The sequence below is a fragment of the Chelonia mydas genome, chromosome 8 (genome assembly GCF_015237465.2).
Source record: "Chelonia mydas isolate rCheMyd1 chromosome 8, rCheMyd1.pri.v2, whole genome shotgun sequence".
NCBI lineage: Eukaryota > Metazoa > Chordata > Testudines > Cheloniidae > Chelonia > Chelonia mydas.
The window spans coordinates 43,489,917-43,505,933 of record NC_057854.1 but is presented as its reverse complement, the minus strand read 5'-3'; the positions used below and the strand labels follow the sequence as shown (position 1 = coordinate 43,505,933).

At 42.9% G+C, this 16,017-nt stretch overlaps 1 protein-coding gene across 1 annotated transcript in view; it reads right to left on the bottom strand.

Moving 5' to 3' along the window:
* The window catches only part of NOTCH2 (notch receptor 2), a 135,222-nt gene that overhangs the window by 34,002 nt on the left and 85,203 nt on the right, over window positions 1-16,017 (bottom strand). Inside the window, exons 12-16 of the mRNA XM_037906217.2 lie at window positions 14,998-15,108; window positions 11,263-11,455; window positions 7,229-7,374; window positions 3,893-4,012; window positions 3,624-3,776 (exon numbers count right to left, since the gene is read on the bottom strand). Coding sequence (XP_037762145.1) covers window positions 3,624-3,776; window positions 3,893-4,012; window positions 7,229-7,374; window positions 11,263-11,455; window positions 14,998-15,108 — 723 coding nt within the window. The remainder of the gene's footprint in view (window positions 1-3,623; window positions 3,777-3,892; window positions 4,013-7,228; window positions 7,375-11,262; window positions 11,456-14,997; window positions 15,109-16,017) is intronic.

Genomic DNA, 16,017 nt, shown 5'->3' with positions numbered 1-16,017 from the left:
TGACCCAATCTATATCAGGGACATAATTTGAATTCATAGAATCGTAGAATCTCAGGGTTGGGAGGAACCTCAGGAGGTCATCTAGTCCAATCCCCTGCTCAAAGCAGGACCAATCCCCAACTAAATCATCCCAGCCAGGGCTTTGTCAAGCCTGACCTTAAAAACCTCTAAGGAAGGAGAATCCACCACCTCCCTAGGTAGCCCATTCAATGCTTCACCACCCTCCTAGTGAAAAAGTTTTTCCTGATATCTAACCTAGACCTCCCCCACTGCAACTTGAGACCATTACTCCTTGTTCTGTTACCTGGTACCACTGAGAACAGTCTAGATCCAGCCTCTTTGGAACCCCCTTTCAGGTAGTTGAAAGCAGCTATCAAATCCCCCCTCATTCTTCTCTTCTGCAGACTAAACAATCCCAGTTCCCTCAGCCTCTCCTCATAAGTCATGTGCTCCAGTCCCCCAATCATTTTTGTTTCCCTCCGCTGGACTCCTTCCAATTTTTCCACATCCCTCTTGTGTCTGGACACAGTACTCCAGATGAGGCCTCACCAATGCCAAATAGAAGGGAATGATCACGTCCCTCAATCTGCTGGCAATGCTCCTACTTATACAGCCCAAAATGCTGTTAGCCTTCTTGGTCACAAGGGCACACTATTGACTCATATCCAGCTTCTCGTCCACTGTAACCCCTAGGTCCTTTTCTGCAGAACTGTTGCCTAGCCACTCAGTCCCTAGTCTGTAGCGGTGCATGGGATTCTTCCATCCTAAGTGCAGGGCTCTGCACTTGTCCTTGTTAAACCTCATCAGATTTCTTTTGGCCCAATCCTCTAATTTGTCTAGGTCCCTCTGTATCCTATCCCTACCCTCCAGCATATCTACCACTCCTCCCAGTTTAGCGTCATCTGCGAACTTGCTGAGGGTGCAATCCACGCCATCCTCCAGATCATTAATTCTATAGGATTATCCCATAAAGGGCGAAACTTTACACGAGGCTCTGATCAAGAAAATACTTCTGGGAATTTAGGTTTATTTTACAAGGTTCTCATTCACCCAAAACAAAATCAACGCCCAAGCTCTGGTCCCATTCCCTTCATGAGCACTAAATCTCAACCTACCCCCTCACAACCCAAACTTCTATAAACAGACAACACAACCAAAGGTAGCTTCTCTGTCCCAATAGCGCTCTGTCCAGGCTTCTAGACAACAAAACCCCTCCCTCAGACACTGTGATTCTGAATACATCTGTGCTGAGATTTGATCCAGCATAACCCATGCTGCTGTCTAGTGCGGTAAGGTTGCCCTCAGAAGCACCACTGAGGCAGGGTGCTCCCCATAGGGGCACTGAAAGACCCACACACCTCCCTGTCACTCAGATCCATAACCTAGGTGTGTTCTTCAACTCAGCCCTTTCCTATCCATCAGAATAGCTAAAAGTCTCGTCCAGGTACTCTTTCCCTGCAACCTTCTCTTATCCAGCCTGGACAATGCCCCCCTTCTGTCCATTCACAGTGCTGCTGCTGCAAAGACCATTTTCCTAGATCAGTTTTCATCCTTCTATTTGTCTCCCTCCCACTGGCTCAACCTTTTCCATCGCAAGCAAACTGCTGATCATCACTTTCAAGGCCTAACCCTAGCCAACCTTTCATCTCTCATGCCATTGAGATGTCAGCTCCCACCTCCACTCTGCCAAAGATGCCAGCCTTCACAACACTTCTTACAATTTCAATCAAGCATCTTCGTTCTTCCTCCCATGCAGCCCCTGACATATGGCCAGAGCTTCCCATAGCCGCCTGCAAAGCTACCTCATCATCCTTCAAGTCCCTCCTTGCCATTATTCCTAAGAAAAAATGTAACGGCTAGACAGCTGTTGTGCTGAGACCACAGCCTGTCATGCTCACTGTTTTCTTGTGCTCCCCTGCCTGCATCCACCTGTTGCCTTATATTTAGACTGTAAGATCTTTGGGGCAAGGAACTTCTTTGTTACATTTGGAGAGTACCTAGCACAATAGGGAATTGATCTATGTTGCCACAATACCCATTTCAAAAATGAAAAGCAAAATTAAGGCTGCACAGTTAGAAACTCTAGTGAAGAAATACTAAACATCAGTACAATTTGTATTCTGTCTTCTTGTGCAGGTGCATTAAAACAGAGGCTTTAATTATGGAATTAAAGATTACACAATATGCATCCAAGGATTCACTATTTGAGAATTATCTTCATATCTTTAAAGTCTGCAGTGTAAGAGGGAACACCTGCACCCATTTAAAGCTCATTGGACTATTGAAGAGACAAGGACATAAAAGCCAGACCCTTGGCAGCTATAAAGGACTGTGCCTATGGCAGCCAGCCCTTTATGACTGCAGCTGAAAGCTGGACATTTCAGTTGTCTGCCCAGCATATCTACAAACAAGTTCAGGGGACTCAGCTCATCACTTTGGCTCCACTATTGGATAGGTTATTTGGTTCTGGGGTTAAAAACACTCTTGGCCCCACAGGAGGAAAGTTTTCATTATTACCATAGCCCACTTCATTTGGAGAAGTTTGCAAAGTCTCTTAATTCCTTGCTGGGTGTGTTTTAATAAATAGGGATATGTGTTAGACAAATCTCCTGACTTTACTATGAGACAGGGAAGAATACTTAAGAATTGAGAGAAATTTTATAACTATCAAAACAGGCAAGACAAATACATTTTTAAATGTAGCATATACAAGTGTCATTTTACATTGGTGTCCAGGACAGGGACAGAGCTAACCATCTAAAGCCATCATTCCAGTAGACAAGTCTACAAGATCAGTACACCAAATCAAAATAACATTTTATTAATACTGACTCTCTTTTCTATCTCTTTGTTCAGAAGAAGGCATTCAAAAGAAGAGACTGAACCAGAGATGCTAAATCTGTCTCTGCAACAGCATTTGAGAGATGGATCTGGAGAATCACTAATTACTACCATACATGCTTAGAACCCTATCTGGAAACTTCATACATTTAAATCATTTCCCCGAAAGCTTAGCTCTTTGCTATTTGTCTGAGCTATTTCTGCAAAAATGAAACTTTCTTAAAAGGACATTGTCAATTTTTAAAATAATTCACTAATTTAAGAAAATTCAGTTTATGATACAGCTCTGTAAAGCTGTAAAACGTGAACTTTTAAACACAAATCTTCCCGAAAAATATGAAGTGTTTTTCTGTTCGTCTGTCGTTTATAAAGGATGGGTTCAGGAAGAGAAAAATCTGACGGTATAGTTAGTTTCTTTACTTCTGGCTATCTAAGACGTTACTTTCACTTCAGTAGGCACAACATTTTCAGACAGATGTGAATCTCAGTTTGATGGTGTCCCTTATGAATGTGTGTAGAACATTTTTACACTTTTAAATTCAAAACTTGAGCATAACTCCTACTGTTTTAAATACTACAGCCAGCTTCCATCAGAGAGCAAGCAAAGGGCATTTCAGCTCCAAAAATGGAAGTTTCACAAAGTTGAACATGTTTGAAATAAAGGATAATAATAGAAACTGTTACGTGCATCTACCAATAGCAGTCATCAGTACCACAGCAAAGTTGTTTCTAGGGCAAATAGGAAATTGCCTGTTTCAGAGAACTAGCCATTTTGCACTCACTTGAAAGGCAGTCATTAATGTTGCTATCACAGTCTCCTCCAGTGAAGCCTGGGCGGCATTCACACAAGTAACTGCCTTGAGTGTTATGGCACACAGCATGATTCTTGCAAGGCTTTGACACACACTCATCTATATCCACTGTACATCTCTGACCTGAAACAAGAAAGGTTTTAGAACAAGACCTTGGAGGTTAAGATTCCAGTGATGCAACTGCAGTCATGCTGCTGCTTAAACTCAGAATGGAAGAGTGTCCCTCCCCATCCCATTACCTTCCCAGCCAGCAGCACACTGGCAAGTGTAGCCCTCTGATTCTGGAGATTCTTGGCAGATTCCAGAGTTCTCACATGGATCAGGAGAGCAGGGAGACAGCACGAGCTGGCAGTTCACTCCTACAAGAGGAAACCAGAGGGGCAAATTGTTAAGGGCTTGTTATAACTAAGAAGGAAGAATGAAGAGATTATAACCCAAAGGATTATCCAGAGGGAAGTGGACTGTAATCTATGCTGGAGGAGGCAAAGATCACTGCTGTTCTACCTGGTGTTGGCTAGAAGAGGTGGTTAAATCACTGTGACCCAAAGAGTCTGAGGTATTTTGGGAGGAGGAAAGAGGATAGGAGGCTACAGCAGTCAGTCACCCAGGGGGATGGGTCTGGAGCAGATAGCAGGTTTAGAGAGGAACCTCTGGGTGACCTAGACAGGCTGTGAGCAACTTAGTAGTGGAGAGATGGCAGCATTTAATAGATTCAGTCCGGGATAAAAAAATCCTAGTAACGGAATATCCACAATTAGAGGAGTTAGGATCTCCTACCACATGTCCTTGTTTTCTACAGAAGCAACCTTTGAATTGGTGCTGACAAATTAATATGACCGTATAAATGAATGTATCGTAAGAGTGTCCATTGAAGTTGATGTGCAGATCCAGCAGCCAGGGATGGAAAAATAAAGTCCCAACTACAGGGCTCTTCACATCTTTCATCAGGACTTGCTTTATTTAAAGAAAGAAAAAAATCTCCATTCAAACTACTGGCTAACCACTCTCCAAGGCTTCCCAGCCTTCAGGCAGCTGGGAGGGAAGAAGAGACATACTTCCACCAAGGAACCAGCTTCCCCTATCCTTTTATAACCCTGCCCAGATGGCAGGAATCCAAGAGAGTAAACATCTTAACAGCCAAGCCAACATGCTGTATCCATGAACAGCTCCAAATCCGTCACAACCAGTTTCATCAGCTTTAACTACATAAACTAAATTCATTAGTGATTTGCCCCAGAGTGCCTTTACAATTGTCAGGGTCCATATTTAACTGGCTTGCTTATTAGGATGTTTACTATATCTCTATATTGTGTTAACTCAATAGAGTGCCTTTAGGGAAAAACTTAGCAGGAAGGAAAAGAATGACTACCACCTGGCAGACACTTTGGAGTGGTTAAGGGACAATGCCAGAGCTATGAGCGTTGATGATTTTGATCTTCCAGTTAACCTGAAGGACTCATTTCACCAGACAGATCAAAGTGTGGGAACACAGAAGAAAAAAGAATATTGGCTGTTTTTAAAAGGGTTTCTCCCCCAAGAGAGAGGTAGAGGTTGTTCAGGGGAACCAGCCTGAGACACACAGGCCTCTCTGGGGGTGTCTGAAGACATTGAGATGGGGAGCTTTTGGGTAGGATAGGTGTATGCAGACTGGTTATTGTTTTAAAATCCCTTTCCTTAAATGTTTTGTTTCTATGGCTAAAAATAAACAATACTTTGGTTTTAAGAAGACTGTCTGATCACTGTACACTGCTGGGCACAGACTCCTGACAGGTGCCCAAATTACAGCGTAACAACAGCTGATACACAGGGGGCTGTAGCTCAGGGCCCAGTCTAAAAAAGGGAAAACTGCAAAATTCCCTCCAAGGTAGGTAAAGTCATGAGGCCTGGCACCTGAGGGGATTCACTCAGACAGACCCCATACTCATGAGGCTGGGGGTTAGGGAAAGTTTTAGTATTTTGCTCTCCTGTTGTTATTCTCTTACTTCCCATCCTTTTACTTCCTCCTCTGCTAGCATTACGTTCCTGCTACACTTTTCAGTTCTGACATTTTCATTTTCCTCTTTTCTCACCTTTTTGATGTTTGGCCAGGTCTGTGTATGTGACATGATTGTCAGAAGAAACTAACCAAGCCAAGTCACATGCAGACTCTTAAAAGCTGTTCATTTTTGTGTGCAACACACTGAACGTTTAAGTGAAAGTTTAGCTTTCATAGCAATGCATCCTATGAAGTGAGCTGTAGCTCACGAAAGCTTATGCTCAAATAAATTTGTTAGTCTCTAAGGTGCCACACATACTCCTTTTCTTTTTGCGAATACAGACTAACACGGCTGCTACTCTGAAACATAGCAAGGGATGCGTTTCTGTGGCAAATGCCACTGCTGCGGAATGGTAAAAATATCTGGTGCTCAGAATACAAGCTCCTGTGATTGATTGAGTCTGCTCACCATATTCAGAGAAATGTGGGGCTGGAAGGGACTCCAACAGGTCTGCTAGTCCAGCCCGCTATGCTGAGGCTGCTTCTGACTCTGGTTGGATCTACAGCTGCCCCTTGACAGCACCAGTGGTCACAGGGTGATCAGACAACAAGTGTAAAAAATCGGGACACTTTTGTTTTTCAGGGGCTGGGTGATATAGTTGCCTATATAAGACAAAGCCCCTAATAGCAGGGCGGTCCCAATATTATCGGGACGTCTGGTCACTCTAAATGGTCAGGAGTGCTTTCATTTGCCTCAGCAAGAACATTATGACTTTTCCAGATATCACCATCTCCACAAGTATCTTTGCCTTTGTCACAGGAAGACTGTATTTTGCAATGTTCTCCACACTGGGCTACTCCTGAAAACCACTATAAAACTTCATAGGGTACAGAATGAGACCATCTGCTTACTGAATGCTCTGGAGATAGAACATGTGCTCTGTAGTCTGCATTAAATTTCTATGCATTTCCAGCTTGTGGTTCAAGTGTTTTTGACATAGTCCTAAATTATCTGGGCTTTGGTTACCTTCAAAGTCAACTGTCGGACAGGCCATTTTTATGTTCCTAATTCACCAGTCACATACTCTGGTTAAAAAACCAGTCCAGTGTGTTAAACCTTGTCAAGACCTTTTCAATTAAGTTAATTAGCCACTTTTAAGACAAGAGGTGTGGAAATAGTTAATAGGTGTTAATGTGGTGAAAATTCTTATGAGTCCCATTGCTCAAGAGTTAATTGTGTGAACCACCTCCAATGTAGGAAAAATGCCTGAGGAGGCCATAGGTCAGACCTCTAATGTCTGCTGTGGAAAGGGCTTTTAATTTAGAGGGAGTGCCAAAATTGGTGCTCTAATAGAGAACAAGTCTGAACCATAATTACAGAGAAACTTCCTGCTCTTTGTAATAGACTTACAAACCTATAATTGTATCATGCCTATATTATCAGATTGTTTTCAATTCAAATATCACTCGAATTTTAAATTTCAGAGGATGGTATTGAGATTATCCCTCATGTTTCATTTAGTTTAGTAAGAAGATTGTTGCACTAAGATGCAATAAAATGGAAGACAACAGAGCTCAAAAAGTCATCCTTCAAGTTCACCTTTGAATCCTTTACTGCAGGTACATCTGTATCCATTCACCAGACTGTCACAAATTCCTCCATTCTGGCATGGGTTTGACAGACATGCGTTCTCTTCTACTTCACAGTCTGTTCCAACCCAACCAATGTCACAGAGACATATGTATCTGAAAGAAAATAGCATGTGTCAGTACTACTCTGAAGCAGCTGTTCTATCCACAAGACTAGGCAGGTAGATGACCTGAAAGGGGAGGGACATGGAGATGATTTTTTGTTAGAAAGATTCATGAATCATTTTTACCTTAGTCACACCAGTGATACAATTTCCTTAATATTAAAACCAACCCAATCTTTAAAGCTACATGCGCAGTATTAGTTATCTTAATAAAATACAGCTTTTTTCCACATCACGCTTTTCTTGGCAAGCCATCTCAAAATGTTTAGTAGAAGCTAAAGAAATGACAAGGTACAAGCAAGGAAGAAAGATGGTTTTCAAATCCAAATAGAGAGAGCTGATGAAGTGAAACGATTCCAGATGAAAGCAGCCAAGAGAAGTGGCAATCCACTCCATCAAATTCCAAAGCTTAATAAAGGACAGCAGCACTCCATTCACAGGACAAGGAATCAAGGATCTGGTGAATCATTATCTTTCTACTCTAGCCTCAACCACTGACACAATGCCCCTCCCCTCACATCACCTACACAGATCTCCTTGGTTTTCTGGCATCCTGTGCCAAATGAAGAGGGGCAGAAACTCAAGAGACGATGGCAGAAAATGAAGGCTGAGAGAAAGAATTTCTTTAAGCCTAGGCTGAGGCTGCATTACAGATCAAGAGAATCTTCCTATGAGCTTCCATAGTAGCTGCCCTAAGGAGCTATCCGGGGTGGTAAACAGGTTAATCAATCCTGAGTGCTTACAGCCTGCACCAGAGCCCAGAACTAAGTGCTGCAAAGAACAATCATCCTGCTGTGCTACAAAGATCACTCACATTTGAACGGTTTTGTCAGATGCCACTGGTGTGGTGCTCTGCTCTATCCAATGTGGATAACAGTCAGCTATGTGCGTGTGTTCCCTCTGTGTGCTGCCCCAGCTCTGCGCAGATAGCTGACACAGCAGACCCCGAGAGAACCCCCAATGACCACAGACTCCAATAAGGTACGAAGGCACCCAGCCAGGTTTATTGTTAAACGAAACACAGTCTTTAGTTCCCCGGATCAGATGTCTACAGTTCTGCTAGTACATATGTGCTCCCTGACAATGGACACTCCATTGCCCCCTAGGCCGGACAAAGACACTGCCCCAGGGATGTACAAACAAGTTACACATCACTCCTGACATATTGAGGTGCAACCCCTCTACTTAACAAGGTACAACCCCTCTACGTAGCAAGGTGCTGCCTCTCACCTTGTACATGTTGTTTCAAACAAAACAACTCTATCCATCATATAACCCTTTTGCCCCTGTCTTTAGGATGGGTCAGCTTGTTCTTTGTTATATGTGTGGAACGTGCAAGTATTGGAGTGTTCTGATATCTAGTGTCCAGTACCTTTTAGGTATGTATCTTCTTGCAGCATCAGCTCTTTCCTTGCCAGTTTCTGTGAGCAGGGCCTGCCTCTGGCTCACAGCTTAACTTTGCTTTATGTTAGCGAAGTCTTGACCATTACTTTAGCTCAGGCTTTAGACTTATACTGGGCCTCTGATACAAGGGCTTATGTTTCAGGGCCTCATCTTACTACAAACGGCTTCTCAAACAACATGGGCCCTCTCCACCTGTACCCAACCAACAACAGCCTGCCTGCATTCCGGGAGTGAAGCAGATTCACTCCTTAAGGAAGACTGGAAACCCTAAAGGAGCTTGAACCCACCCCAGGCTTATGAAAGAGACTCATGGTGCCACTCCTGACCAAAATACCCAATGACTCAGTCAGAGAAGGAATCTTTCCTTCCTCCTTCAAGCATGCAATAGTGTGACCAGTACTGAAGAAACCTGCCCTGGACACATTGGTTCTAGCTGGGCACTGTCTAGTATCAATCTCCCACTCCTTAGCAAGCTCACAGCGTCGCTAGCCAAAGGCCATCTAACTGAAGCTAATATTCCAGACCTGGCACAATCTGGATTCGGGGCAGGATATGGGTCTGAAATTGCTTCAGTGGCACTGCTGGATGAACTCCTGCTGTCAGTGGATAAAGGGCAGACATCCAATCTCAGCCTCCTGGGTCTCTCTGCAGCATTCCCCATGGCCAGCCAGGAGATACTGCAGTTCTGCCTAAGAGACATGATGGGTCCAGGGGAGCGCACTAAAATGGTTTAAATCCATCCGGTAGGGACATAAACAGTAACAGGAAACTGCACTGCTGCATCTACAGAAGTTCCAAAAGGACCAATTCACTCTCTAGTCTTATTTAACACCTATACGAAGCCATCTGAACAGATAAGAGGACATAGATTCTTGTGCCAGTAATATGCCGACAACACAGTTCTATTTATCCTTCACCATACACCAGTACCACCAAGATGGCCCAGTGCTTGGATGAGATCAGCTCATGGATGAAGAACAGCTGGCTGAAACTGAACCCGAGCAAGACAGAGGTGATGTTAGGAGCAGAGAAAAGCATTCTGAAGAGCTTTCAGCCACAATGCAGTCTCCTCCGATTGAAGGTTCACAATTATTTGATTCAGTCTGTTTAGGAGGGCTCTTATGTTCTTCCCTGACCCTAGGCTCTTACCTAGCAGCATATGCAAGTAATGCTTTGTGTCACCATCTCTGGTTGGCTAGGAGACTCTGCACCGTCTTGGCAGATGATGACCTGGCCCCTGTTGTATATGCTTTTACCACCCCTTGGCTGGACTGCAACAATGTGACATATCTGGGCATAAAGCTCTCAGCCCCTATGAAACTCCAGCTAGTACAGAACACTGCAGTGCCTCTCAACAATACGGGATACCGCAAGACCACCAAATCTGTCCTCTGCTCTCTATGCTGACTTCCCCTAGAATATCCAGTTCTCATCCTTATCTTAAAGGTGCACAAGGGCTCAGAACCAGAATATCGAAAAGATGACCTAAAGATCCAGGATGAAAACCGGGGTCAACAACTCTACTCCTCAGGCACAACAAAACACTTTACAATTGAGGTAAAGTTTGTCTGTGTGCCAGGCAGAACTTTCTCAAGAGTCCAAGAGTTTGGAAAGAAATCCCACAGGAACTAAGGACCATCCCATACCACTCCAAGGGTGAGGAACGCTTCACCTGTATTCTCTAATATAAACACACAGCCACATGTACATTAAAAACCCTACCAAAACTAAGCACTGCACTGCACACACAATTTTTCTCCGGGGGAGAGATGAGAGAACAAAGCACATATGAGGCACAGCATTTAAAGTACTACTAGAAGGTGCTCAGATACTACGATGATAAGCATGGCATAAGAATCTATAAAGAATGGCAGGGGCAAGATTGTATGACCAGGCAGAGGCTCTGTGTTAGAATAGCACAGAAAACTACCTGGGATGAGCTGCAGCTAGCCCCTGGGGACTGTGACGTGGCCATGATAAGCTGCAATATAAACAAGCGTGGACAGTTGTCTAATTAAGAAATAAACTGGGGAGAACCAGAATCTTCACAGCAGATGATATTTAGGGTATTTCTTGAAAAACTGTCATTCAAAGGTGTTTAGAGTAGCTGGGACTGCTCATTAACAATAAGCCCAATGGGCAACCAACCAATGCCAAAAGGTCAATTTTCTTCATTGCAAATGACACATTTAGCATATGGCACTGCAGATGCAAGGAAGAAATCCCATCAAAACCAACTACTTTCAAGCACAGAAACACTCCATATGTGTCAGTGCCCTCCTGCTCTTATCACTCAACAGTGGTCAAGGCCTGAGGCAGATTCTTCCATAAAAAACATTGGAGAGAAGTGTTTAGAAACTGGTCTTAAAAATAAAGATTTCATAGTCAAAAAGCCCAAACCTACTGAATACTTTGCATGTATATAGCATTTTGTACACGAGGATCTCAAAGCACTAAACACGATGCTAGAACTCACCCACTGACATCATTTGTGCAGTTTCCATGTACACAAGGGTTACTAAGACATTCATCAGCTTGTGAGTGACAGCTGGGTTGATGGAAGCCTTCAGGACACAGACACCGAAATCCATTCATTTCATTTACACACGTTCCACCATTATGACAGGGACTGGAGATGCATTCGTCAATATCAATATTGCACCTTGGACCTGAAAAGAATATTACTTGTTAACGAGTATTTCTCACACACAACTTTACCATGCATATATACAGGAACATTTGTCAAGATTCAGTGACTCATCATCAATACAAAGTCAACATACGGCAAGGTACGACAGCTTTGACTCAGATTTAAGCCTATGGGAGTTTAAAGCATTCAACATTTTTGAAAGATGGGAGTGTTGGTATCAGGAGCAGAGCATCTACATCTCATAAGCCTTCTGGAACAGTTAAAGAGCTACAACAGAATTGCAACGGGAACAAAATTATATACATTCTTTAGGAGGATTGAAAATTAGGTAATTGTACTTTGCCTGGTGGCACCTTAAAGACTAACAGATTTATTCGTTACTAACAGATTACTAACAGCCGTGTTAGTCAGTATCCACAAAAACAACAAAGAGTCCAGTGGCACCTTATAGACTAACAGATTTATTTGTTAAATAAATCTGTTTGTCTTTAAGGTGCCACTGGACTCTTTGTTGTTTTTGTGGATACAGACTAACACGGCTGTCCCCTGATACTTGTACTATGGCTGGTGCAACCTTCCTGGGCTTATCAGATAGGCAGTTACCGTTTCCACATTTCAGTATTTCTTGAATACCCATTCCTGCCATAATGCCTGCAGTGCATCTAGATCTTGTATATATTAAATAAAAGAGTATACTGCTTCTTATTTTCCCTAACCTTTGCCTACTTGCCATCTATGCTTAGACTGCAAGTTCCTCAAAGGTCTGTTCCTTCCTGTGAGTCTGCAAAGTGACTGGCATAGATTGGGCACTACTATAAGTTTAAAAAAACCCAACATTCCAAGCCTTAAAAAGTGAATCATCTATTTCACACTTCAGCTCGTGCCCTTGACCTGAAGGAAACTGCAGGTCCTGAATACTGGAATGTTCTGATTCACAAGTGTGCTGAAGTATTTTAACAGCACAACAGCAGGAAGGTCAATGGGCGGCTAACATGGCACCCAAAGCTAGAGGAGGTCCAAAGGCAAGAGTGGTCAGGAACAAGAAGTATGGGCTGGATGAATGGACTATAAGGTGGAGAGAAAGCTGGCTAGATTGTTGGGCTTAACGGGTAGTGATCAATGGCTGCATGTCTAGTTGGCAGCCGGTATCAAGGGGAGTGCCCCAAGGGTCAGTCCTGGGGCCGTTTTTTTTCATTAATGAACTGGAGGATGGCGTGGATTGCACCCTCAGCAAGTTTGCAGATGACACTAAACTAGGAGGAGAGGTAGATACGCTGGAGAGTAGGGGTAGGATACAGAGAGACCTAGACACATTAGAGGATTGGGCTAAAAGAAATCTGATGAGGTTCAACAAGGACAAGTGCAGAGCCCTGCACTTAGGACGGAAGAATCCCATGCACCGCTACAGACTAGGGACCGAATGGCTAGGCAGCAGTTCTGCAGAAAAGGACCTAGGGGTTACAGTGGACGAGAAGCTCGATATGAGTCAACAGTGTGCCCTTGTTGCCAAGAAGGCCAATGGCATTTTGGGATGTATAAGTAGGGGCATTGCCAGCAGATCGAGGGATGTGATTGTTCCCCTCTATTCGACATTGGTGAGGCCTCATCTGCAGTACTGTGTCCAGTTTTGGGCCCCACACTACAAGAAGGATGTGGAAAAATTGGAAAGCATCCAGCAGAAGGCAACAAAAATGATTAGGAGACTGGAACACATGACTTATGAGGAGAGGCTGAGGGAACTGGGATTGTTTAGTCTGCAGAAGAGAAGAACGAGGTGGGATTTGATAGCTGCTTTCAATTACCTGAAAGGGGGTTCCAAAGAGGATAGATCTAGACTGTTCTCAGTGGTAGCGGATGACAGAACGAGGAGTAATGGTCTCAAGTTGCAGTGGGAGAGGTTTAGGTTGGATATTAGGAAAAACTTTTTCACTAGGAGGGTGGTAAAGCACTGGAATGCGTTACCTAGGGCGGTGGTGGAAGCTCCTTCTTTTGAAGTTTTTAAGGTCAGGCTTGACAAAGCCCTGGCTGGGATGATTTAGTTGGGGATTTTTCCTGCTTTGAGCAGGGGGTTGGACTAGATGACCTCCTGAGGTCCCTTCCAACCCTGATATTCTATGATTCTATGATACCTCATTCCATTTGGGCTTAGTTATGCCTCCATATTTTTTTTTTTAAGTGAATTTCCTTCCTTCAGGTGAAAGTTAAAAAAGATTTGTCAATAGAAATGCATAAAATTAGTAATATCTTTTTGGGGCTATTTCTGAGAAGAGATTTTGGATTAGTTCTGATTGGAATCTTTCAGTAAAAATAGTGACTTATTAGCTGAAGGGATTGTTATAACAGGACATTCAGCATGTTCCCTCATGTGCATTAATTTTATGAATCCATTATGCAGTCTGGCTCACAGCAGGCAAAGCATGTATTGACCTTTTAGACAAAGGCCATAGGACCTGAAGAAGAGCTCTGTGTAAGCTCAAAAGCTTGTCTCTCACCAACAGAAGCTAGTCCAAAAGTTGTCTCTCACCAACAGAAGCTAGTCCAATAAAATATATTACCTCACCCACCTTGCCTCTCTAATATCATGGGACTAACCCAGCTACAACATTGCATAAGACATTAGGAGCATTGGGGCTGGTCTGCTGTGATGTTTAGTTCAGATCACTAACACAATGGGCCAAAAATATTTCTTTCAATTAGCACATTTTCAGGATACAAATGATTTTAATACAAACAGAACAATTTAAACCATGAAATAAACTCCATCCAAGTAGGCTGGCTGATGGGGACTTTTGTACCAATACTAGCTGGATAGCAGCTGTGCACATTATAAAACTAATGGAATGTTTCATATTTGCAGAAAGAAAGGGAAACATTTAATTTATATACAAGTTGGCCCAATTTTCCAAGTTCTGTTCAAACAGAGACCCCTTGCTATGATGTACAACTTTCTTGTTCCAATAAAGAAACTGTAAGTAAACCCATTGGGACTTTGGATCATTATTTCTTATAAAGCTGAGTCATGTGAATTGGACTAAATAACCCTAAAAGAATTACAATTCATGGCACCAAGCTAGGACATTTTTTTAGCCAATGGGCAGAATGTGCGCTGAAATTAAGAGATACTGAGACTCATTAAGAATATGAATTATTTCTTGAGACATTGAATAGGTCATTTGCTATCAATGAACAAAGAACTTCTCTTAGAACAGGTGTTCCCAAACTTGGTTCGCGGCTTGTTCAGGGTAAGCCCCGGTGGGCCACGAGACGCTTTGTTTACCTGAGTGTCTACAGTATGGCCGCTTGCAGCTCTCAGTGGCTGCGGTTCGCTGTTCCTGGCCAATGGGATCTGCGGAAAGCAGTGCAGGCCAGGCCACCACTTCAGCTACCGTTTTCAGGTAAACAAAGTGTCTCGTGGCCTGCCAGGGGCTTACCCTGAACAAGCCATGAACCAAGTTTGGGAACCCCTGCCTTAGAAGGAAGAGACCATCCTCCTAGGAGAGAGATGATTATCTTCAAGGCAAAACTGAGGACAAATATCAGTTAAATGAAAGTACATTTTACCTGTAACTCCAGGCTTGCAGACACAATCGTAGCGATTAATGCCATCGATACAGACTCCATAAATGCAGGGGTTACTTGCACAATCATCCAAGTTATTCTCACAGTTCACTCCTGCAAATAAATGTGATGAAATTCAAGTGAAAACCACACCGACCATAACATACAAACAACAATGCTATAAGTTTCCTGAAAACAGCCAAATTCAAATTGCAGTAGTCAAACTGCTTAGGCATGAGAAGGGGATGCATATGATTAGATATCAGCACGTGGTGCTCTGAGTCCTCGTCTATTAGTGTGGTGAAACTCCATTAAAGTGAATAGAGTCAATGAGTAACAGGAGAATTTGTTTCCTTGTATCTAATCAGCAGCCTTCCAGCATAAGAATCAGCCATTTTGGACACAAGAAAAATATTTTTGCTGTTTTACCTGTGTACAGTCTGAGAGGGACTGCCTCAATTCTGAGGATGGGGAAGAAGTGAATTAGTTGTAAGAGAGAATACTGCCCAAGTTAAGTATGCAGAGTACAACAAACATTACTTGTATTGTTACAGCAAAAACTGTAGCAAGAACAGTGGAGAGAAAAGTGTAGCTATAACTAAATGTGCAAGTAAAGCTTTCAACAGCATCAAGTCTGATGCTGCAATATCTTGGATGTGTTATGGTGTACATTCCGGTTTGTTAATGTATGAAAGGCTAAACTCTTAACACTGAAATAAAAGTTGTTTCAAAGTGGCAGACTTCATGCCACTAAAGTCTGTAATTAAAAAAAAGAAAAGAATTTTAGCAATGTAGTCCCATTGACTTCAATAGGATCATTTGTGAGAGTGACATTATATTACTGCCTAAGTGTTTGCAGGATCAGGGCCCTTTAATTCTCAATATTTTATTTTTTTCCCTATAGCAATTTTCCCAAACAGAATGTCCTTACTAATACTTAGATTAAAAAGGATGGATCAAAGCCTTGTAGCATCCTTGACTCACAGATGTTCAATCCATTAGACAGTGGTGCTGGTTGCAAAC